At 54.2% G+C, this 23,344-nt stretch overlaps 1 protein-coding gene across 4 annotated transcripts in view; it reads left to right on the top strand.

The window, feature by feature from the left end:
* The window catches only part of RASGRF1 (Ras protein specific guanine nucleotide releasing factor 1), a 107,098-nt gene that overhangs the window by 51,728 nt on the left and 32,026 nt on the right, over nt 1–23,344 (top strand). For all 4 annotated transcript variants that reach the window (XM_032623394.1, XM_032623395.1, XM_032623397.1 and 1 more), the window contains 7 exons: nt 1,194–1,354; nt 5,492–5,555; nt 7,588–7,724; nt 10,098–10,180; nt 16,964–17,212; nt 19,619–19,992; nt 22,351–22,476. In XM_032623394.1, coding sequence (XP_032479285.1) covers nt 1,194–1,354; nt 5,492–5,555; nt 7,588–7,724; nt 10,098–10,180; nt 16,964–17,212; nt 19,619–19,992; nt 22,351–22,476 — 1,194 coding nt within the window. The remainder of the gene's footprint in view (nt 1–1,193; nt 1,355–5,491; nt 5,556–7,587; nt 7,725–10,097; nt 10,181–16,963; nt 17,213–19,618; nt 19,993–22,350; nt 22,477–23,344) is intronic.

The raw sequence follows: 23,344 nt of genomic DNA, 5'->3' as shown, positions 1-23,344 counted from the left end.
CTCGGGGATGTCAGAGCTGCGATGCCTTGAAGGTTCAGATTCCATGTCCTATGGGAAACTCAGCTTGTGCTCGCGTGCGCTAGAGGTGACTCCACCTCGGGATGGACCTCCCGCCTTCCTTCCGTCGAGTTGGGGTTCTCTGACTAGATGAAGAGCTTCCTAGCACCTCCTGCTGGCCTGTGCAGCGGCCTCTGCCCCCCGCTGCCCTTGGCCTGAGTATCCTCAATGTGGAGTTTGTTCTGAGCCCCTGTGTCCTTCCCACAGGCCCACCCTGGGACCTGCTGAGCCCAGAGCCAGCCTAGCCTGACTCCCAGCTCCCCCTGAGCTGTGCTATGCCCAAGCTGGAGGTGGCCGGAAGAATGACCTATCTTGGGGTCAGCAGTGTCCCCAGAGACCAGGAATCTGCTCCATCACCCTGAGCCAAAGCAGTTCTTCCCCTCCTGAGGGGTGGGGAAGATCAGACAGGGGAACCCAGCAAGCCCTTTCTCATTTATTCAGTCGTGCTGCCACCACCAAGGACACCTGCCCTATTCATGCCAGGCCAACTCAGGTCTCCAGAGACGCCCAGAGAATAGACTCTGCCCCGCCCTCCAGAACTGACTGTGCAGGGGAGAGGGAGTCAGGATACAGGAAAGGGTTCTGTGCAGTGATGAGCGTGGGCAGGAGGCAGATGGCGGCCCAGAGCAGGGCTGGGGAGAGTCAGGGAGGGCTTCCCGAGGAGGCGGCATTGGGCCCTGCAGCAGACCGTGCTGTGACCAATCGGCCGTGTCTGCGGTGGCTGCATGTGACAGCAGGTGCCCAGTGGATCTTGTTAATCCCTCTGAGCCAGAGCCAGCTCCCCGCTTGTTCCACCTCCTGCCACCCCCAGACCTCAGCCCAGCCCTGCATTCTCACCTCATGGGCCACGTCCTTTGGGGTACCTTTGCTTTCCAAGGCTCTGGCCCCGGCTGGGAGGTCAAAGGTCCTGCATGGAGCTTCTCTCGTCATTCTCCACCCCCCAAACCCCACCACCCGGCCCTGAGGAGGGGCTGGAGGGAGGGTCCAAGGTGCATGTTTGCTACCAAGAACTAGGACTGCCTTGTCCCACTGCCCTGGCTGCTGGCATCGCAACCCCACCTGCAGCCTCAAAGCCAGGTCAGAGGCGGAGGGTCATTCCGGTGGATGCACTCAGGCTCTCTCTCCTCCATCCGCAGGCTCCCTCATCCAGGTGCCCATGTCTGAAAAGGGCAAGATCACCAGGGGGCGCCTGGGCTCTCTGTCCCTAAAGAAAGAGGGCGAGCGACAGTGCTTCCTGTTTTCTAAGCATCTGATCATCTGTACCAGAGGCTCTGGTGGGAAGCTTCACCTGACCAAGGTAGGGACGGCGGGAGCGAAGCTGCTGGGGCTGGAGGTCAGACACCGCCTTTACGCTAGGGGTCCCGACTGACCCTGACCGCGGGGCCCCGGGTGGACCAGGGTGTCAGAGAGGCGTGAGTGTGCACGCCTGCGCCCCCGTCTGACTGGCGGCTTGAAATGAGAAGGCCACTGACGGATTTTCTACTGGAGAAATCGTGGGAAGTGGGAAAGCGAGCACGAAGACCCCTCAAGGAGCCCCCAGAGTTGGGGGCTGGGGCGGAGGAGCCAGGGGGGTCCAGACAAGACCTTCAAAGGCCCGTGCACGTGTATCTGAGGGGCCGGGGAGGATGGTGGCACCTGGCTGAGGGCAGAGCAGCAGCCAGAGCCTTTGTCTCATTTCCAACCAAAAAGAGCTCAGAGGGCTTCCTTGGTGGCGCAGTGGTTGGGAGTCCGCCTGCCGATGCAGGGGACACGGGTTCGTGCCCCGGTCCGGGAGGACCCCACATGCCGCGGAGTGGCTGGGCCCGTGAGCCATGGCCGCTGAGCCTGCGCGTCTGGAGCCTGTGCTCTGCAACGGGAGAGGCCACAGCAGTGAGAGGCCCGCGTACCGCAAAGAAAAAAAAAAAGAGGTCAGACAGCGCCCCCTCTTGACGCCCTCAGGCACTCACTCCACCAGCACAAGACTCTCCTGCTTCCCGGCACAGCACACGGCTTATCCCGCTGCTGTGAGCTCACGATCCGGTCCCACCTCTGTCTGCTACATATGTGTGACCCTGGAAACGTCCCGCGCCTGTTCACACCTCACTTCCTCATCTGCAAAACAGGGACGACTGTCCTCAGCAGAGGCGTGCACAGATGCAGGCAGGTGCCCGTAAATCTGCTCTGGGAAGTATGAAGCCCTTGCCTCTGTAAGCGACAGTCTTCCCGGCACTGCGTCCATCCCCGTGGAAGCTCGCTTCTGGAGATTTTAAATCTGAACGCGTTGTGGCCTGGAAAGGGCCAGAAGGTGCCCTTAATTAAGCCAGAGCATCAGGGAAACCATTCTTCCAGACCCTGGATGCCTGGCCCGTAACCTCCTGCAGAGCTAATTGATCAAGCAGTGGCCTCGGGGAATATACTGCTGATGTTAACATGTCAACGCATTAGTTGGTCGACTGCACAAGGGGCAATTAATTTACAAACACTGAAGACTCCAGTTTCAACCAAATTATGTATCAAGGAAAGCCTTCATTATTTACTAGCTCTGGAGTTCCTCCTGGGAAGATCTCTGTCCAGGCTGGGGGGACGGTTCCCCCAGCAGGTGGGGGTCAGTAGGGGCAGGTTGAACTGGAGACTTCAAGACGGCTTTTTAGTCTGAAAGCACGTGCTTTTATGTTTGTTAGTTTTATCTTATTTTGGTTTGGGGGGTTGTTTATTTGTTTGTTTGAGTTTTCAAAGTCTCTTAGCATATTGGTAAAGAGCATGGAATCTGAGAGCTACTCAAATTCTAGCCCTGCCACTTACCAGTGGGTGACCTCACCAAGCCTCAGTTTACTTACCTGCAAAATGGGAGTGAACGGCTTCCCTGGTGGCACAGTGCTTAAGAATCCGCCTGCCAATGCAGGGGACACGGGTTCGAGCCCTGGTCTGGGAAGATCCCACATGCCATGGAGCAACTAAACCCGTGCGCCACAACAACTGAGCCTGCGCTCTAGAGCCCGCGAGCCGCAAGTCCTGAGCCTGCATGCCACAACTACTGAAGCCCACGTGTCTAGAGCCCGTGCTCCACAACACGAGAAGCCACCGCAATGAGAAGCCCGCGCGCCGCAACGAAGAGTAGCCCCCGCTCGCCGCAGCTAGAGAAAGCCCGTGTACAGCGACGAAGACCCAACATAGCCAAAAATAAAATAAATAAGATAAATAAATAAATTTATTTTTTTTTTAAATGGGAGTGAAAATACCTACTTCATGGGAGTGCTATGAGGCTTAAGTGAGGAAGTGGGTGCAAAACACATGGCCCCATGCCTGGTACGTAGTAAGTGCTCAACAGGTAATAGTCGTTGTCACTCTTAATTATGTAGTATGAACTTGTAATAATAATAATAATAATAGCAAGCCTTTGCATGATGGTTACTATGAGCCAGGCACTAGCCCAAATACATCATGTATATTTAATTCATAGAACAACCCACGGAGGCAGGTAACTGTTACTTTCCCTATTGTATAAATAAGGGAACTGAGGCTTCTAAAAACAGCCAGCAAGTGGCAGAGCAGGGATTTGAACCCAGGCAGTCTGGCTCCAGAGTCTGTGTTCTGAAACCAAAGCTAAAATTCAGACCACTTCTTGTTAAATACTCTGCCATTGGAAATCGAACGCCTTCAGTCCTCCTAAAAGGGACTGCTACAACTCCCCAAGGTCTAAAACTACCGTAAGAATTTTTTGGGACTTAAAGTAAGAGAAGGTTAGAGCTAGATGGGCTTTGGAGATTACCCAGCCCAGTGACATCAGTGGTCAGGTTAAGGCCCAACAAGGCCTGGGGGGCTCCCCCAGGGCCACCAAAGAACCAAACAAGAAGCAGAATGCAGGATTCGGGGGCCCACTCTTGATACTTTCTCCAGGTCCCCCTCTGCCTTCCAGGTGGCAGCCTGCCCTGCAGACATTTTCACGTATAGATTAGCCACCTGGCCAGGTTTCTGTTATTGTCAGCTATTATGTTATTTATCTGTTGCTGTCCCCCAAATGGAGTGCCATTTTTTTTTTTTTTGGCCACACCACATACAGCATGTGGGATCTTAGTTCCCGGACCAGGGATTGAACCCACACCCCCTGCAGTGGAAGTGTGGAGTCTTAACCACTGGACCACCAGGGAAGTCCCCTGGAGTGGCTTAAAACAAACATTTGTTGTCTCGAACAGTTTCTGCACATTAGGAAGTCAGGACTACCTAGCTGGGTGGACATACGTGGCCCAGGGTTTCTTACGAGGTTGCAGTCAAGATGGCAGCTGGGGCTGCAGTCATCTGAGGCTCAACTGGGGCCGGGATCCTTTTCCAGCGTGGCTCCCACACATGGCTGTTGGCAGGAGGCCTCGTCCCTCATCTGTAGCCTTCTCCTCATGACACGGCAACTGGCTTCCCACAGAACAAGTGGTCCAAGAAACAACAAGAGAGCAAGCAGGAGGCTGCAGACCCCAAAGCTGAACACCGTCACTCCTGCTTTATTCTCTTAATGAGAAGCAAGTCACTAAGTCCAGTTAACACTCAAGAGGAAGGGAAGTAGCCTTCACCTTTTGAAAGACGGGGTATCAGAGAATTCGTGGACGTGCTTTACAACCAGCACAGTGGTGGTTACGTTCATTTCTCACTACAGGATCAAGGGATCTCACACCTAAAAGATGCTCAGACACTCAAGGATAAGAGGCGTTTTTCCAGATAGTCCTAATAATTAAAAGCCAGCCACTGACCTTGAGCTGGGAACAGGCCCATGAGGCTCTTTCCAGACTCTGCCACTTACCTACCAGGTGACCTTGGGCAAGACGCTTAACTCCCTGATCTCATTTCTTCATCTGTAAAATGGGAACAACAACACCTGAGACAGGAATAACTAACAACACCTGAGACAGGAATAACAACACCTGAGACAGGAACAACAACACCTGAGACAGGAACAACAACACCTGAGACAGGAATAACAACACCTGAGACAGGAATAACAACACCTGAGACAGGAACAACAACACCTGAGACAGGAATAACAACACCTGAGACAGGGATAACAACACCTGAGACAGGTCTATAAATCGGTCCTGTTTCCCTATTGGTAACATGCAGGGTTTAGCCTAAAATGAGGGAGTTCAAACTTCAGACTTAGGGCTACCAGGTGATGCCTCAGAGCCGCTGTAGGGCAAGAAAAGGCCGTGCCAGCCAGGTTCTAGCCCCTCCACCCCCAGCCCGACCTTGGCCCTCCTTAGGGGAAGGCGTCTCTGAGCAATCCCATTTGAGCCACTTCACTGGGCTTCCTATATGGAGATAAAGTTCTTCAACTTGAAAACCAAAATACCCACTTGGCAGGTAACGTCCACATACATATGTGGGTGCCGACTCCTCACCCTGATTTTCTGGAACTCTAAAACTAGCACATCTCTCGCTTTGATTCAAGGTGGCCCCTGCTCTTTTTCAGAATGGAGTCATATCCCTCATTGACTGCACTTTATTGGAGGAGCCAGAAAGCACGGAGGAAGAAGGTAAGTGTGCAAGTCATGTACAAGCCTGTGTGTGCTCACACAGACGCACACACACTCACCCTGAAAGGTTGGGCCCGGGCATTGGTGTTTTTTCTTTGGAGGAAAGGGAGGATGCAGGACCCGGAGAGGCTGGTCCTGGGTCTTTAGAGAAGGAGCTCTCTGGCCCTGCAGGTGACAGCCTCCTCCCCCTTCCTGGTTCCTTCCAAGCTCCTTGGGTCCCTGGACTCGGTGCCATTGGGTTTGGGGGTCACACTTCTCAGTGAGCACCCCTCCTTCACGCATCCATGTGCGTGGCTCACTGGGCCACGAGGAAGAGGCTGGGGAGGCGCCGGGCCTATCTCTGTTCTCCAGTGGAAACAGGTGGGGTGTGCAGGGACACACGTGCCACCACCAGAGGGAGTGCAAGGGAACGGTCCCCCGCAGTGGTGTTGGAGTGACCAGGACGGGAGGCAAGACTTGGGGAGAAGGGGGCATGTGAGTGGGGCCCCAGCAAACCAGAAGGGGCTGGGCGGGGAGCTGGGGGAAGGTGGTGCCCAGGTGCTCGGAAAGCCACTGTGTAGGGGTGTCCATGGGATCTCTCTCCCTGGGGAATCAGAATTGGGGGATGGGCTTATTACTTTAGGTGAAGGGGTAGGGTCACTACTGTCTCTTGATTGGACCAAAGTTGGTCCTCGTCTCCCTCCTTCACTGGCCCCCCAGCAAGGTTCTGGAGGCCCTCCCCTGGGGGTGCACCATCTGGACTCTCCATCTTTGCCTTTCCCCAAGGTGGGGCTCCTCGAAGTAGGGCTGTGTCTGAAGGACCCCAGATCCCAGTCCCGGCATGGCTTGGGCTCGGGCTCAGGGTTTGCTGGGGGCTGGGGGCGTAGTACACACACACACACACACACACACACACGTGCGCGCGTGCCCTGGTCAGCCGCAGTGGGAGCTGGGCTCTGCACCCTTCGTGACCCTCCACCGGGGGCGGAGCCAAGCGCCCCCTCCAACCCCACCAAGGCAAAAATACATGTGCAGCAATTTACCCGGAGCTCTTACCAGCATGATCTTCAGTCTTGGCCACAGCTGGTCCCGATTCAAGTGGAACTGTCAGTCCCCAAAGCCCTTTTCCCTCCAGGGCCAGGAAAGGGAGAGAGGCGTGGCCCCATGCATCCCCCACTCAACACAGATACCCCACTTATGAGGAGCCAGCATCATCCCATCCTCGAGTCACCACACGGAGCGGGCTCTCCAGTGCCCTCACATTCTCAAGTGTCAGCACTGGAAGGGTCGGGGACCTCAGAGCCGTCACAACCCCACTCTGCTTGTACAGGAGGACGTCTGAAGCCCAGAGCGGGAAGGATATCACCCCAGGGTCACACAACCAGCAAGCAGAGACCAGAGCTGTAGCAGACCTTCCACAACATTCCACCCCATTCAGGGGACCCCTGATGAATGTGTCCGTGTTGCAAGGAATCTCTGAACTGTGATCTTAGTCTTTCCACATAAAGAGTTCAAGGAATCCTTCGGGTTAAGAGCAGTAATAAAAATACCTAGAATTTACTTTGGCTTTGGGGAGCTCTCAACTGAGCTAAATGTCCAGCTGGGTCCATAAAAGCTTAAGATCTAAAGTTCTCCTCCTGGCCCCTGTATCACCTTGGCGTAGCTGGAGGGCCCAGCCGTGAGGCTAGTTCTAGACCTTGCTTAGCCGCTGCCCGGCTGGGGGTCTTATGAAAGTCCTCCCCGGAGACCTCAGCTCCCCATTGGCCTGGTGAGGGTAGAGCCGACTGGTGATTCCGAAAGGCTCTCCCAGCTCGGAATCGGAGCTGTCCCTGTGTGGTTGTAAGCTACTCTGCACTCTAGGTCTTAGTTTCTCCATCTTTGAAGTGGGGATTCCTCACCTTAAGAAAAAAAAAAAAGATGTTCTGAAATTAGCAAGTGGCCTGGTGTCCTACTGCTGCCTTCACCAGTGGGGCGAGGCAGGTATTGTGCAGTCGTTTTCCAACTCAGAAAGGCCCACACTCATTCGGCTAACTCCGTGTTTTGCACCTGGAAGCCAAAGGATCCGGCCAAGACATAGACCACTTGGATTTTAAGATCGGGGTGGAACCAAAGGATTCCCCGCCCTTCACAGTCATCCTCGTGGCCTCATCCAGACAGGAGAAGGCGGCGTGGACCAGTGACATCAGCCAGGTGAGCGGCATCACTTGTCCTTGAAAGCAAGTGGTCCCTTCATGCCTAAGCTGGTGGGGGGTGGGAGGCAGCTACAGGGTTCTAATGGAAAAGACGTGAGTATCTCTACCAGCCAAGGCTGAGCCCAGCTAGCTGTCCAGCTCGCAGAGTCCCCTGGGCCCCCCCTAGAGTGTGGTCTAGGAGCCCCTTGCCTCTGGATCGTCCCTAGGGCAGTTTTTAAAACTCCAGACTCCTGGGCTCCCCTCTGGTCCCCTCAGATTTACTACATCCAAGTCTCTGGCACGAGGCCTGGGAACCTACGTTTCAGCACACGCCCCAGGCCATTGGTACCACAGAAAAGTCTGTGTAGCAAAGCCAGCAGAGAAAGCAAAGGGCCCGCAAAGCCCGGAGTCCGCTCTGCAGGAGGGAAGGTTTGCCTGCACCAGCGTTAGGGTTGGCACCCCACTGGGAGAGTCACAGGAAGCACAGACCTCCCAGGGACCAGAGAGCAGACCCAGAGGGCTGCGGTCACTTGCAGGACCAGGGCAGAGTTCTGAGTCTGGAAAGAGGCTGTCGGCAGCACCGGGCTGCTGGCCCGGGACAGGCCTCTCCTTGGGCCCAGCCAGGGCCTGCAATGGGTCAGCCCAGCCCCGTCCCAGGAGCACAGGAGCCTCTCCGGACCGCCTGCTCTCTGCACAGTGGAGGAGAGTATTAGGAGAGCAGCTGACGGTGGGAGGAAGGGGACGGCGAGGCTGGAGATGGCCCCCTTTCGGGGGAAGGGGCCTGGGAGCTGTGTTTATGGAGAACTGGGGGGCAGAGCCTTTACTGTATTTCAGGGCAGTCCCCCCACTCACTCCCTGCCCCTCATTTTTACGCCTCACACCTGGGCTGCCCTGCCTGCCCAGCGCGCAGCCCTGCAGCGTGGCAGCGTGAGAACAACTAGTAGCAGACGTCTGCTCTTTCTCAGTCTTGCCCTCCCAGCTTCAAACAACCAGCGTGAGGGCTTCCCTGGTGGCGCAGTGGTTGGGAGTCCACCTGCCGATGCGGGGAACGCGGGTTCGTGCCCCGGTTCCTGGGGGATCCCACATGCCGCGGAGCGGCTGGGCCCGTGAGCCATGGCCGCTGAGCCTGTGCGTCCGAGGCCTGTGCTCTGCAACGGGAGAAGCCACAACAGTGAGAGGCCCGCGTACCGCAAAAAAAAAATAAAAAATAAAAAAATAAAAACAAACAACCAGCGTGCCCCGGAGAAAACCGAAAAACTGGAAAGCTCAAGCATGGCCTTTTCTAGTCGTCAGGGAGCCATCAAAGGCTCAGGGCTGCTCGCCTGGAGGGTACCCCCCGGGCCTGTGTCCTCTTGAGGGCTGCATCGCTGATACCACCAGGCGTCAGGGCCCCCCAGGCCCACTGATGCCTCCAGGCAGCTCTGATCGGTGGCCAGGCGCCCTGCGTTGCAGGGTTGCCGATGGAGCCAGAGCGAAAGGGAGTCTCAGAGTGTGCAGCTGGAGAAAGTGGGCTGGGAAGGGCCACTGACACAAGCCTTCCCCTGGGGCCCACGAAAAACTAGGGGTCCTGGCCCTGACCCACTGTGCCCGCCTCTCTGCTCTCACTTCCCGGTGACCTTGACCCCTCCCCGCACGTACACATCCTCAAAACCAGAAGATACTGTGATGTGACCCCACAGAGTACCCTGTAGCCCGGGCCAAGGAGAGACCCTCTCTTGGCAGAAATGTGAGAGCTTGGGGCAGGGGGCAATGAGAAGGAAAAAGAGATGTTATCTCTGTGTCTTTTCTTTTTGTTTGGGTGCGTACTGTTTATTCAAAGAAAGATTTGGATTTTGAATTTTTTTCAGAGGCTGAGTAAAATGTACAATCTCCTCCCTTAGTGCTGGCAGCCTTGCCACCCCCAGGCAGGATTTTTACTATGGAAAACCGTCTGTGGCTTCAGGATGTGGGCACTGTTGTGAGCAGAGGACGGGGGCGGGCAGGACGGCACCCGTTGAGCTGGCCTCCCGGGACAGAGGCCCCAGGTCACTGTGGATCTGATCTTGTCCTCTGTGCTGGACCTCAGAGGTCAGCCACAGAGTGGCCAGGGTCGGACACCTCCATTTCTGCAAACACCCCGAGGACGTAGGAATGATCATCCCCATTTTGCAGGTAGGGAAACGAAGGCCCAGGGAAGTCGAATACATCCCCAAAAGGTCACCGAGCTGGGGACTTGACTTCCCATCAGAACCCAAGGGATGCTGTGCGTGGACCCTGCCCTTGCCTGGACGACGCCCTTTGACCCTGCGTCAGGCCGGGGCCTGCGAAGCCTCGCTCAGCAGAACCCCCGCTGGGCCTGGGTCTCGGAATGGAGACGGAGGCTCTGACCCGGGGGTCCTCTCTCTGATTCCAGTGTGTGGATAACATCCGGTGCAATGGTCTCATGATGAACGCATTTGAGGAAAATTCCAAGGTCACTGTGCCACAGATGATCAAGTAAGTGCCCTGAGCCCCCTCTTGTCCGGGCTGAGCTCCAGAGACCGAGGGCCACACAGTGACCACAAGGGGCTCAGAAGATGCCGGGGTTCATCTCTGGGGTGTGTTAGGTGTTTGATTTCAATTTAACTTCTATTTGGTTGATGGCTTTGGCTTCGTTTTTGTAGTTGTTTGTCTTGAAAATGTGGATTTTCGTATTAGGCTGTTCAACGTAGAACATCAGGAATGACATTTCATGCACTCTGTTTTTTTAAGAACTATTTTTCTTTCGTTTGGGCAATGCCAGGGAGGAAGGGCGAGGGGGCTGCCATCCTCTGAGCTCAGCTCTCTGAGCCCCGCCGGGCAGCGCAACCTCCTGGCCTGCACCAGCCCTGCTTCTCCTCCAGCATCTGCTCGCCTGACCCCCTCACGGTGCCCCCCCAGGTGGCCCACTGGTTCCCTGGCCTCCATCTGAACCGTTGAATTCCCGGCTGCTCTGCCCACCTGGCATACGCCAGGACCCAGCTAACCGACCCCAGGCGTGTTGTCCTGCCCAAAGCAAACCTTGGGGACCCACTGCCTCTTTGCTACTTGAAGTGCACACTCGGGGGAACTGCAGGCCGTTATGTAGTGAGGGCGTGAAAGGTCCCACCCACCCCGTTTCGACAGCAGGCCTGATGAAGCGAGCACGCCAGCAGCTAGGAGCTAGCCCAGGCAGGGTCGTGTACGCCAGAGCTTTCAAGCATCCAGCTGACTTTATGAGGAGTAGCCCCACCCCACCCCATGGCTACATTGTTTAACAGCCGAAGGTGCTGGAGCCCAGAAGGAAGGTCTGGACTTGAAGGCACGAGCCCTGGCCCACAGCTTCTGCTCTGTATGATTATGGACAAGTCACTTAACACGTCTGAGCTCGGATCTCTCACCTGTTATTGGGAGATGATAACACCCATCTGCCTACCTCCTGGATTTGTTTCAACGATGAATTTTAAAAACCACATGTAGAATGATGGTTAAATGTATAGTGGGTACTTACTTATATTCTGCAAAGTGCGTTTTGAGGCAGTAAAAGTGAGCAGATGAAACCAAAATAAACTCACCTTTGAAAGAAAAAATAACGGCGTTTTAAACTCTGATGGTGATAAAGGGAATGGAATATCCAGGTCAAAGTGACAACTCCAAGGACCTGTCGGCTCCCAGACTTAAGCGTGGCCTCCTTGGCAGGAGTGGCCCATGGGCAGTGTCCCCCTGCGAGGGCGCCAAGGGAGCAGAGATGAGCAGACGTGGCCTCCGTCCTCAGGGAGTTCTCCATTTAGTGAGAGAAAGAGACACATAGAACTAGTAAAACGCTAGCGGGTGCTACAGAATAGAATTTGTATGGTGCTACAAACGAGGGTTCAGAGAATGAGTGACTCGTTCACCTGGCACAGCTGGGGAAGACTTTCCCAAGAAGAGGACATCAGAACTGACCTCAAAGGATAAGTTAGGGTTTGCTAAATGGTGGAGGGGGAAGGGCATCCTGGGAAGAGGGAACAGCATGTGCAAAGACGCAGAGGCAGCGAAGCACATGGTGTGTTTGGGGAACGATAAAACGTTCCATGGGGCTGCAGGGTTGGGAGAGTGGTATGTCCTATGGGAAATAACCTTAATGCAATTGCGACCTCCAAGTTCACTACCAGATAAACTATCCCAGAGGTCTTGGAACAGAAAGGCGCGCAGACCCAATTAAGAAGCTTAACCACACAGTCTAGTGAATCAATTTTAAACACTTAGTGAGAAACCAGGGGAAAGAGAAGGGACAGTAGGTTAGCGCCTGTTACACGTAGTTGCGTGAGCTAGTTACACCATGGCCATTGTCCAGCCTCTCTCCCTGCCCCATCTACCTTCCTTGTTGATGGAGCGGCTACAAGGACCAGAGTTGAAGCTTGATCAGTGGATCCAGGGGCACACGCTTGCTCTGTCTGAGAAGTCGGGGCAAGTATGTCTGGCCACAGTGGCAGCTCACCAGTTAGACTGAAGAAGAGCTACAGGTTTATCTATAGTTCTGGGACAGAGGGTAGAGGGTCAGGATGGATGTCGCCAGTGGGTGGCTGACTTAAGACATGAATATTGAGTGTACGCTATGCCTCGTGAATATTAAGTGTAGCTTGAATGTTTGGTGCCTTGTGAGTATTTAGTGCATGCTTGGTCCTTCCACCCCTCCTATTTACATTTGGTACATGAATGCTTTACTTAGTGTATATATATGCCTGCCATGGCTCACAAGCTGTTTGCTCCTTCGTCTGTCCTCCTTTTTTGTTTCTCTTATTTTTTATAGCACGACTGTATTTTCTTAAACAATACAGCGGGCTGAAGAGGTGGGCAGGAGTCAGATAATAGTAACGTGACAGGTGAGGAGTTGGGTTTTCTTCTGTAGGTGTTAGCGTTGCACCCAAGGCGGTGACGCGCGCCCCCTGGTGGCCAGGGATAGAGTGGCAACAGAGAGCCTGGCTGGAAAAAGGCATCAGCGGTGTAGCTGGAGGGTCTGTGGCTGGGGGGACATTCCCTAGATGTGTTCCCCGTAAGCCTCTGAGTTTCTGGCATGGTTCCCATTTCAGATACCCCACCCTGTTGTCAGACTGAATTAAGAGCGTCCTGATTTTTGGTTTGCAATACAAAGAAACATTTAGTCCCATGCACCCTGAGTATTCCTGCTACCCTCCCGACACACTGCATCCTGGCCCTCTGGGGGGTAGATGCTAGTGGCAGTGTTTGAGAGGAAGGTCCCAGAGAATGAAGGTCATCAACCACCAGCAGCCCAAAGATCCAAGAAGTCTCATTCCATCTGCCCTGGGTCCTGAGGCTCTGCCCCAACATGTGACCTCAAGGACAGGTAGACCCAAGGCGGGGCACTCCCCCTGCAGAAGGAAGAAGAGGGAAGCCCTTTCCAATCAAGCCCAGGCCTCTCGATGCCTGGGAGACAGGAATGCCACTTGGAGTTTCGTCAAGAAGTAGTGGGGGGCTTCCCTGGAGGTCCAGTGGTTAAGACTTTGCCTTCCAGTGCAGCGGATATGGGTCCGATCCCTGGTCCGGGAGCTAAGATCCCACATGCCTCGCAGCCAAAAAACCAAAACGTAAAACAGAAGCAATATTGTAACAAATTTTAATAAAGACTTTAAAAATGGTCCACGTCAAAAAAAAAAATCTCAAAAAAAAAAAAGTATTGGGAGAGCAAAGAGAGAGAGGCAGGGCTGAATTTACAGTCAAAAGATGCTTGTGGGGCTTCCTTGGTGGCGCAGTGGTTGAGAGTCCGCCTGCCGATGCAGGGGACACTGGTTCGTGCCCCGGTCTGGGAGAATCCCACATGCCGCGGAGCGGCTGGGTCCGTGAGCCGTGGCCGCTGAGCCTGCGTGTCCGCAACAGGAGAGGCCCTTGTACCGCAAAAAAAAAAAAAAAAAAGATGCTTGTGTTGTGAGGGACCGAAAACCCCTTCTAGCAGGGCTGGTAAATATCTAACACACAAGCCAGCCATTTGGGTCAGAATCCGGAATCCGTGGCAGACATTACTAATGGGTCACGGCAGTCTTTAAGGCTGAGCCTGTAATGGTCAACACAGCCCCAGGCAGTTACTCCCAGTCTGGCAGAACTGGTATCCAGGATGAAAGCTGTTTTTATCACTGCTTTATTGTGCCGTCCCATTTTACAGATAGGGCAACTAAAGTCCAGAATAGGTTTACGCAACATTGGAGTTGCCAGAGGCACCATCACCAACAATGATTGTGAGGCTTGCGACAGAGAAGAAGGGGGCAAGGGAGGTTGATAGAAAAGGGAGGGCTTGGGACTTCCCTGGTAGTCCAGTGGTTAAGACTCCCCACTCCCAATGCAAGGGGGCTCGGGTTCGATCCCCGGTCGGAAAACTAAGATCCCGCATGCTGCATGGTACTGAAAAAAAACAAAAACAATAAATAAATAAATAAAATAAAAATAAATCTTTTTAAAAATTCCATTAACCCTTGGAAAAAAAAGAAAAGGGAGGGCTTTTCTCACTTTCTCTACCCCCCTCCAGTGGCAGAAGGAGCCCAAAAAGAAGGTGCTAGAAGCAAACCCTTGCCAGAGGGGTCCAATAATCACCACTGAGGATGTCAGGTCTAGGCTGAACGCTTCGGGATCCATGGTGTGTGAGGAGTTGCACTGTCCTTCTAGAAGGTGCAGTCCCATGGTGGGGACCTGGCTTGAGTTAAGGGAGTCCTTTCACCCAAGGGCCGAGGGCAGCTCTCCAGGGATGGTGCCACTGAGTCCTTCCCATCTGCAAGTACTTTCTCCTGCCCACTGTCTTTCAGTTTTGCTTCTCTGCAACTTTTCTTCTTCCTTTAGAGGTTTGTAGTCAACTGGCTGGATCCCTGTCTGTCTATTCCATGCCGCTTACATTTTCTCTCCTCACTTGAACCTCTCCACCTTCTCTGCATTCTGGGAAAATTTCTCAAGTTGGCTTCTTGTGTCACTCATTTGATTTTCTGAGTCTGTCATCTGCTGTTACTTGCACTCATGTCCTCTGGTTCAACACTCTTGTCTTTCGTTTCCAAGAAATCTTTCTGATCTCAGATGATTTCCTCTTCCTGGTTGCTTCTTGTGGTTCGGTCAATGCAATATATATTCTCCTGAATCTCGGTGAAAAATAAAACAGGTGTTTTCTAAAATGTTCTGTGTCTTGCAGCAAAGCTACCTTAGAAGGAATCATTCCTGTTTCTTCAGGATTGTCTCTTTTCAAACTGAAAGAAGAGAGACCTGTGGATGTTTAGACCCAGCTCAGCCCTCAGGTCCTCAGCCCACTATGGTCTGGTTGACCACCAGACGCCTGTCCTCACGTGTTGGCAGCCTGAGAGGAATGGGACTTGCTGCCACCAGATCCAATTTGGAAGGTCCCAGGAGAGGACTTGGATTGCTCTGGCTCGGGTTATACCCTCACCCGATGCAAAAATCACTTTGGCCAGGGATGAAGGACTTTGATAGATCTAATCCAGGATGACTGCTCAGCCCTGAGGGTTTCCCTTTTAGTCCAGCTGATGTAACGCAGGCTATGTTAATTGACCCTAATGCTTTAAGAAGCAGCTGAGGTGAGGTCAAGGAGGAGATGACCTCTCCCTACAAAGACTGAGAAGGTTGAATAAACTGCTAAGGATTCTGCCCCGCCTTGGCACGGGGTGGGGGTGGGGGGGCGGAGGCTTATAATAAATGACCATGGCAACTTCACCCTTTGTAGCTCTTCATAACTAAGGGAGGAGAGATGTCAGCAGATTGCTGGCAGAAGGAGCAGCCAGTAACAAAAATGTGTAGGACTTTTAGACTTAGAAAAAAAATTAGACCCTTGGGGATTGAATTAAGCTATTCGTCATATCTGCTGACACTTGCTCATGTAGTTTTTAATTTTGGATTGTGAGCTCATTTTCAGTGGGGGGTTTATCTTTGAATGTCTTGTAGAGCCTGGTTGACAGATGCCCTTCCTGAAAGGTCTTGCATTTGTTTCCACCAGTTGCCCCAGGAGCATTACATCCTGTGACTGCACTAATACTCTTTGGGCTTCCCAGACCACAAAGATAGTAGGTATTTGTCTTCCAAAACCACTGGAAGGGCAAATAATACACTCTCGAGGGAGCTTGATGCTCTCCACATGCTCCCCCCTCACAGCCTGGGCTAAAACAGAAAACTTGCAATCTTCCTTTCCTGGTGGGTAGATTTTTCTAGGCCCCCTTTCACTGAGCCTATAACCCTTCAAGGGTCCCAGCTTTACATGGGGGGTCTCACTCCAACTCCCTCCACGCACAGGCCCAGGCCTGGTCTACTTCTCTGTTGAAACCAAGGCACTTGGTTTCCAAGAGCAACAAATGCCCTAAAGGCAGCTAAAGCATCAACTGGTTTCCAAATTTCTCTTCATTTTTGGCCCCTGGAAATTTCCCGTATATTTTTTGCCCCGAGTTGTTTTTTTTTTATTGAGATATAATTCACATAACATAAAACTCACCATCTGAAAGTGTACAATTCAGTGGATTTTAGTATATTCACTGTGTTGTGTAACCATCACCACTGTCTAATTCCAGAATATTTCCATCACCCCAAAAAGAAACCCCATGCATATTAGCAGTCACTTCCAGTTCCCCCCTATACCTACCCCCTGGCACCCACCACTCTACTTTCTGTGTCTATAGATTTGGCTCTTCCGGATATTCCATATAAATGAAATCCTACAATGTGTGGACTTTTGTGACTAGGTTCTTTCACTTAGCATGTTCTCAGGAGTCATCCATGTTGTGGCATATATCAGTATTTCATCCCTTTTTATGGCTGAATAGTATTCCATTGTATGGGTAGATCACATTCTGTTTATCCTTTCATCAGTTCATAGACATTTGGGTTGCTTCCACTTTGGGGCAATTATGAATAACGCTGCTCTGAACATGTGTGTCCATGCTTTTGTGTGAACGGACTTTCTTCATAGCTTGTGAACGTGGCAGTGTATTATTTTTAAGTTTGTTATATTTCATCCAGCATTTCTAAGAGTTTTATAATGTCAGGTCTTCAGGTATTACTGGGAAAAAGAAGTTGCAGCCCATTGTTCCTCAACGTCAGTCTTCCAGAGCTTTCCTTGTTCCCGTCACAAGCCACCCCGTCCTTCATCCCTCCCTCCATCCTTGGCTGTTGGTGCGCTGGGGAGACAGTGATGGGTGTTCCGTGGTCCAGCCCTCGGGGAGCTCGCAGCCCGGTCGGGGAGACAGCCACGGACTCAGACACCTTCAGACCCAAGTGCCTTCTCCGTCCCTCCTCCCTCCTCAGGTCCGACGCCTCCTTATATTGTGATGACGTGGACATTCGCTTCAGCAAAACCATGAACTCCTGCAAAGTGCTGCAGATCCGGTATGCCAGCGTGGAGCGGCTGTTGGAGAGGCTGACGGACCTGCGCTTCCTGAGCATCGACTTCCTCAACACCTTCCTGCACTCCTATCGCGTCTTCACCACCGCCGTCGTGGTCCTGGACAAGCTCATCACCATCTACAGGAAACCCATCTGTGCCATCCCCGCCAGGTGGGCAGGTCTCCTCCTCCCGGGCCGACCCGCACAGCTTCTGGGCCCAGGAGGGAGACTGAGCTGGGCAGCGGACTGGAACCTGAGCTGGGGGGATGAGGGCCCCACCCCCACCCCGGGAACCAAGCCCGCCCTTTGCAAAGAGGTGGGGGAGGGCTGACCTGCCTGACGCTGCTTCTCAGCCCCAGCTTTCTCCATCTCCCACCCCAGGCTCCTGGGGTGGGGTAGAGTTTGGGCGGGGGGGGGGGGGTCGCCTCCTCCACAGGACAGGGTTTCCCCACCTTCCCTATTTAAGAAAGGAAAAAAAGAAGAGGGGCGGAGTCAAGGGGAGAGAAAGAGACAGAGAGAGAATCTTATCCCCTCTCTGCTTCGACCACGTCCTGCTCTGAAGAAGAGAGTCACTTTTTGCACACTTGGGGTGGTTTTCCACCTATGGAAGGCTGGCCACCTGAGCCTTGGCTTCAAGGCCATCTTTTCCATCTGTGTTGTCACAGCTCAGCCCTGTGGGGGGCCAACTGGGACCAGAAAGGTCAAGAGACTTGCCCCGGGGCTCCTGGAAGTCTGTGGCAAAGTGGGGACTTGAACCCAGGACCCTGGTCTCGTTGAGCCCATGCGGCCACCCCTGTCTGAGTCCGGGTGACAGGCAGGGCGGAGGTCCCCCCCTTGCATTCCTTTCCCACCTGTCCTCCTCACGTCCCAGCTTTAACCAGCCTTCAGCTGCCCACCCCCAGCCTGGCCAAGCTTTGAGGGGCCTGGTGGGGTCACTGTGAACCCAGGGTCCCTGCCAGGTTAGAGTTCTAAGGGCAGGCACGTCCCACACGGCAGGGTCAGGCGCTAGACTGGCCGAGACCCGGGGCCAGCCCAAAGAGCCAGCCTCAGAACTTCAACATTTACCAGTCCAACTGCTGGGGACCCAGCTTAGTGAACAGAGACCTTTACCCCCATCTCGCCAGATGATTACCCAGCCAAGGGTGGTACCAACGAGGCACCACGGGGGCAGGTCAAACCCAGCAAGACCCTACCCGCAGCCCAGTTTGAGATGGTGAGGAAGGTAGCTATCAATCCTCACCCAGCAGAGGGGAAAGTGAGGCACAGAGGAATGAAGGACCTGCCTGAGGCTACCCAGCAGTATAGGTCAAGTTCAGGGACCCTGATCAACCTCACTGCTCCAGGAGGGGCCTGCCAGGAAAGGAGGAAGGCCAACTGGTGCTTTCCTTTCCTGCCTGAACCTCCAGGCGGGGGCAGGGAGGCCTGCAGACTCTAACCATCCCCCCGCCCCGCCCCACGCCTCTGCTGCCCGCAGGCCAGCTGCCCGGAGTACACCTCCGTCCCCTCCCCCAGCCCCTCCCTGTCCCCCTCCCCGCAATGCTGCAGTTTCACCTGCTAAACCTCAGCAGCCGGCTTCCCAAGGCTCTGAGAGAGCAGGAAAAACTGCCCCAACCAGGATGGAGTCACGCCTGAAAAGCAATCGAGGTCATTCCTGAGGGATCCAGCAGGTCACCCGCCCCCCCTCCCCCAGAACCTGGGAACCCCCTGGGATTCCACCCAGCAGGCAGAGCCTGTAGTGGGAAGAGGCAGGTTCGGCCCTACCGCCTTGACCAAACCCCTTCACCTCTCTGAGCCTGTTTCCTGTCTGTGAAATGGGAATACCAGCACCTTCCCCCTGGGGCAACCGTGAGGATTAAGAGATGAGGTCTGTCCCATGCTGAATACATTCCATGCACGCGAGCTGCTGTTTGTGTTATCATGTATGTATCACCTGTTCCCAACCTGGCCCTGAGCTGTGGGCCCTGCCTGCAGACGGTAGGAGCGTGGCCAGGGCTGCTGGGAGCCTCCCGCCCCCCAAGTTTACACCTGAGGCTGATCAAGTGCCCAGGTGGGGTGGAAAGGACACTGGGTTTACAGTCAGGAGGCATCAAATGAGTCATTTCCCATCTCCGAGTCTCAGCTTCATCCATAAACTCTCTGGACCTGGGTGAGAAGGACGTCAGAGGTGCTGGTGACACCGAGCCCATGCTGGGGACAGAGAGAGGTTTCTCAGAAGCCTGCAGGTCAGGAAGACCCACAGCATCATGGGTCAGCTGCTGCTGCTGACCAGTGGGATACAAAGAGGGAGCATCAGGCAGACCTACCGCGCCACCAAAGTCCCTGTCCCCCTCCCGGAACAGGACACTTGGGCCTATAGACACCTGGCCACAGACCATTGAACTACCCGGCCCCTTCGGCGTGGCCTCCTCTCAAACCTGCCCACTCAGAGGACCAGCCCGGCGGTCAGGGAGCATGAGGATGAGGGAGCCACTGCTGCCCCACTGAGCCCCCCAGGAGACGGGGGACCCCCAGGCCTGGGCTGGCAGCCAGGCCTACACTGACCGTTTGTTTTCATCCCCTCCCTGGCCCTCCCCCCAGGTCATTGGAGCTCTTGTTCGCCAGTGGCCAGAACAACAAGCTCCTGTACGGCGACCCCCCCAAGTCGCCGCGCGCCACCCGCAAGTTCTCCTCACCCCCACCCCTGTCCATCACCAAGACGTCATCCCCGAGCCGCCGGCGGAAGCTCTCCCTAAACATCCCCATCATCACGGGCGGCAAGGCCCTGGACCTGGCCGCCCTCAGCTGCAACTCCAACGGCTACACCAGCATGTACTCGGCCATGTCGCCCTTCAGCAAGGCCACGCTGGACACCAGCAAGCTGTACGTGTCCAGCAGCTTCGCCAGCAAGATTCCAGATGAGGGCGATATGAGCGCTGAGAAGCCCGAAGAATCCTCAGCTCCCAGCAAGCAGAGTGAGTGGATGCGAGGGCCAAGCTGCCCCTTGCTCAGGGCCCACTGAGGCCGGCCCAGCCCCACCGGGAGGCTGGGGGTCCTGGCCAGATGGTGGTGGCAGTGCAGAGCCTGGGCGGGGGAGAGGCAGGCAGAGATGCCCAGGAAGTGGGATGAGTGTCCCTCCCGCTGCCCTGATGATAGCTTTCTCTTGCATCCTCGTATCTGTCCATCTCTGCAGTGGACGTGTCCTGGGTCAGGCCCCAGTCAGGGCCTAGGAGAGAAGAGGGCATCAGATGGGGCTCCCGCAGCCCGGGGTTCACAGTGTGGCTGAGGAACAGGACCAGACACGGAAACATGGGCACCTGATGCATGTGGTGTTAGAGGGGCGCTTGAGGGACCCCGAGCATGGAGTGGGGACGCCGTCGGGAGAGTCTGAGAAGGCTTCCTGGAGGACCTGTTAGATCTAGATTTGTCACCAGGAGGAAGGGAGAACATTCTAGACAAAGGGAATGGAGTGGGCAAGACTGAGAAGCAAGGAAAAGCATTGTGTGTTCAGGCAACACCGTGAAACTCAGCACACCTGGAACACTGGGTGTGGGGCAGTGGCCGGAGGTGATGCCGGGCAGGCTGGGCCCGCCCTGCTCTCAGAAGCCCAACCATTCTAGAATGGCATTGTTGGGAGGATTGTCTGGTTGTGTCTTAGGTTGGGTCAGCCCACATCCTGGGTGACACCAGCCTTGTCTTAGTTAGCACACATGTGCATATATACATACACACATCCGTATACACACACGAACACACAACCCTGGGCTGGATGGAAGCCCCAGCCTTCGAGGAGGAGGCCTTTGAAAAAAATTTTAAGGTGGTCGGAAGTTCTGTCCCCTGAGTTGAGAAGAGGGAAGTCAGCAGGACGACCAGCAGACGGCAAAGCCGGGGAGGGGTAAAGCCCCCAGGAGCTTCCGGTACCAAGTGACGTTTACTGCGGCGCATACAGTAAATAGGGGACAGGCGCAGCCAAAAGTCAGTAACCAGTGTAACAGCCGACCAGAGAGCCCCAGATGCCATCCCGCAGGGGCGGAGGACGGAGTCCCTGGCAGGGCAACATCTAGGGGCACAGAACTCCATCTGCCACAGCCTGCAGTGAGTCCAGGCCTGACGCGTGATAAGATGTGATGCGAGACGGTCCCGAGAAGTCATCTCATCTCATCTCATACTTTTTTCTTTTTTAAAAAAAAATTTATTTATTTTATTTATTGATTTTTTGGCTGCGTTGGGTCTTCGTTGCTGCACTTGGGTTTTCTCCAGTTGCGGCGAGCGGGGGCTACTCTTCGTTGCGGTGCACGGGCTTCTCATTATCATGGCTTCTCTCGTTGAGGAACATGGGCTCTAGGCGTGCGGGCTTCAGTAGTTGTGGCACGCGGGCTCAGTAGTTGTGGCTCGCGGGCTCTAGGGCACAGGCTCAGTAGTTGTGGCGCACAGGCTTAGTTGCTCCGCGGCGTGTAAGATCTTCCCGGACCAGGGATCAAACCCGTGTCCTTTGCATTGGCAGGTGGACTTTTAACCACTGTGCCACCAGGGAAGCCCCTCGTACCGGGCTTCTTGACCAGTGATCCAGGTGACCCTGAACCTGTCTAACTGTGCACAAGAGTTTGTGTGTGTGTGTGTGTGTGTGTGTGTGTGCGTGCACACATATGGACATTCTTTTCTAAAGAGGAGACCTATAGCTTTCTTTGGCTTCTCACAAAGGTCAGGTGTAACTCCACTTACTTTCTAGTTGGGGAAACTGAGGACCAGAGAGGTGAAGAGTTTTCGACCAAGATCTCACCACGCCAGAGCTGGACTTTTGATATAATTCATCTGCTTTCCCCGAAGTGTGTAAACCATGAGTCTCCCAAGATGTAGGGGGACTGCCCAAACCAGGATACTTTTGATAGTGACCGGGTGCATGGGACAAGAGGTATAAAGCAGGATTTTATATCCTAGACAGTCACCCTAAGATGCTTCACACGCACACCGAAAAAGCGGGGAGTGGGGTAGTACCTTTTTTCTCAAAGTGTGGTCCGTGGACCAGCCTCGTGGGCATCACCCCTCCTGGGCCCCACCCCAGACCTCTGAACCGGAATCTGTATTCTAACAAGATCCCCAGGTGTGTCCATTAAGGTTTGAGGAGCCCTGGCAGAGCAAAAGCCACCTTGGAGATTGACAGGTCCATCAGCAAGTAAAAGGTCTGATGGGGCCCCGTGGCAAATGAAGCTGCTATACTATCCTCAACAGGTATATGCCAAGCCTACTCCGTTTGCTTCATTAAATTCTAGACCCGCGTTTAAAAGTCATTGACGATTTGAGAAACATCAAATTGTTTCCTTCTTTTCTCCCAGGCTCAGAAGTCTCCATGAGGGAAGAGTCAGATAACGATCAAAACCAGAGTGACGAAGGTGACACTGAGGCATCACCAACCCAATCTCCAACAACACCAAAATCGGTCAAAAGCAAAAATTCCTCAGGTACAATCCACCGACACGAAACCACGGGTCAATTCCAGAGGACATGTGCCATCCAGGCGGGGGAGAGGGTGACGGGTCAGGCTGAGGAAAGGCCAGTGGGGGTCACGCCTTCTGTTTTATGAGTGACTCCTAAGTGCAAAAACTCAGCTGCACTTCACGACCCCGGGGGCTGCAACACCGGCTGGTAAATCCTGCTTTTCAACTCAGCAGAATCACTGCCCTGACCTCAGACAAGACTACCTAACCCACCCAACGCAGATGGGCAGGAAGGCCCAGTATTTGGCTTCATTCATGGAAAGATCCAGGTTCAGAAGGTGTTTCCTGAGCTGCTGCTACATGTCACGCTCTGGGCCAGGCTCTTTAATAACATCCGACACCTTGCAGCGGGGCCAGGACATTCCTGTTTTTTTCATCTAAGGGAAAAGTCTCCGAGAGGTTGTGGTGATGCCCACCCAAGTCTCAGACTCATGACCCTGGAGGGTTCTCGGGGAGCCTCTGGGTCTCTGGTTCCCGTTAAGCACTTCCCCACATACAGGGGTCTCTGAGCTACCCAAAGGTGAGGCATAAGCTTATGGAAGCCCCTGGTCCCACATACAAGGTGCAGCCTGAACCCCGAACTCCCCAACTCCCCAGGCCCCCTGAGGAGATCCAGTAAGTCACAGGGTCACCCACCTGCAGAGAGAAGCTGCCCAGACACACTGCAGGCCTACCACAGCCCCTCGGGTACACGGAAGCAGATCTCACAGACAGCCAAGTTCCAGAAATCAGCTTTGAGTTTTAACGTCAGTCATTTGCCTCACTGCATAAGTGCTGTTACTTTCTCCTAAGGATGGATTGCTCTCCAGAGATTTACAAGCTGAAGCTTAAG

This window comes from Phocoena sinus, chromosome 2, assembly GCF_008692025.1.
Source record: "Phocoena sinus isolate mPhoSin1 chromosome 2, mPhoSin1.pri, whole genome shotgun sequence".
Lineage (NCBI taxonomy): Eukaryota > Metazoa > Chordata > Mammalia > Artiodactyla > Phocoenidae > Phocoena > Phocoena sinus.
The sequence above is the reverse complement of the archived record's forward strand: the minus strand, read 5'-3'. Positions and strand labels throughout refer to the sequence as shown.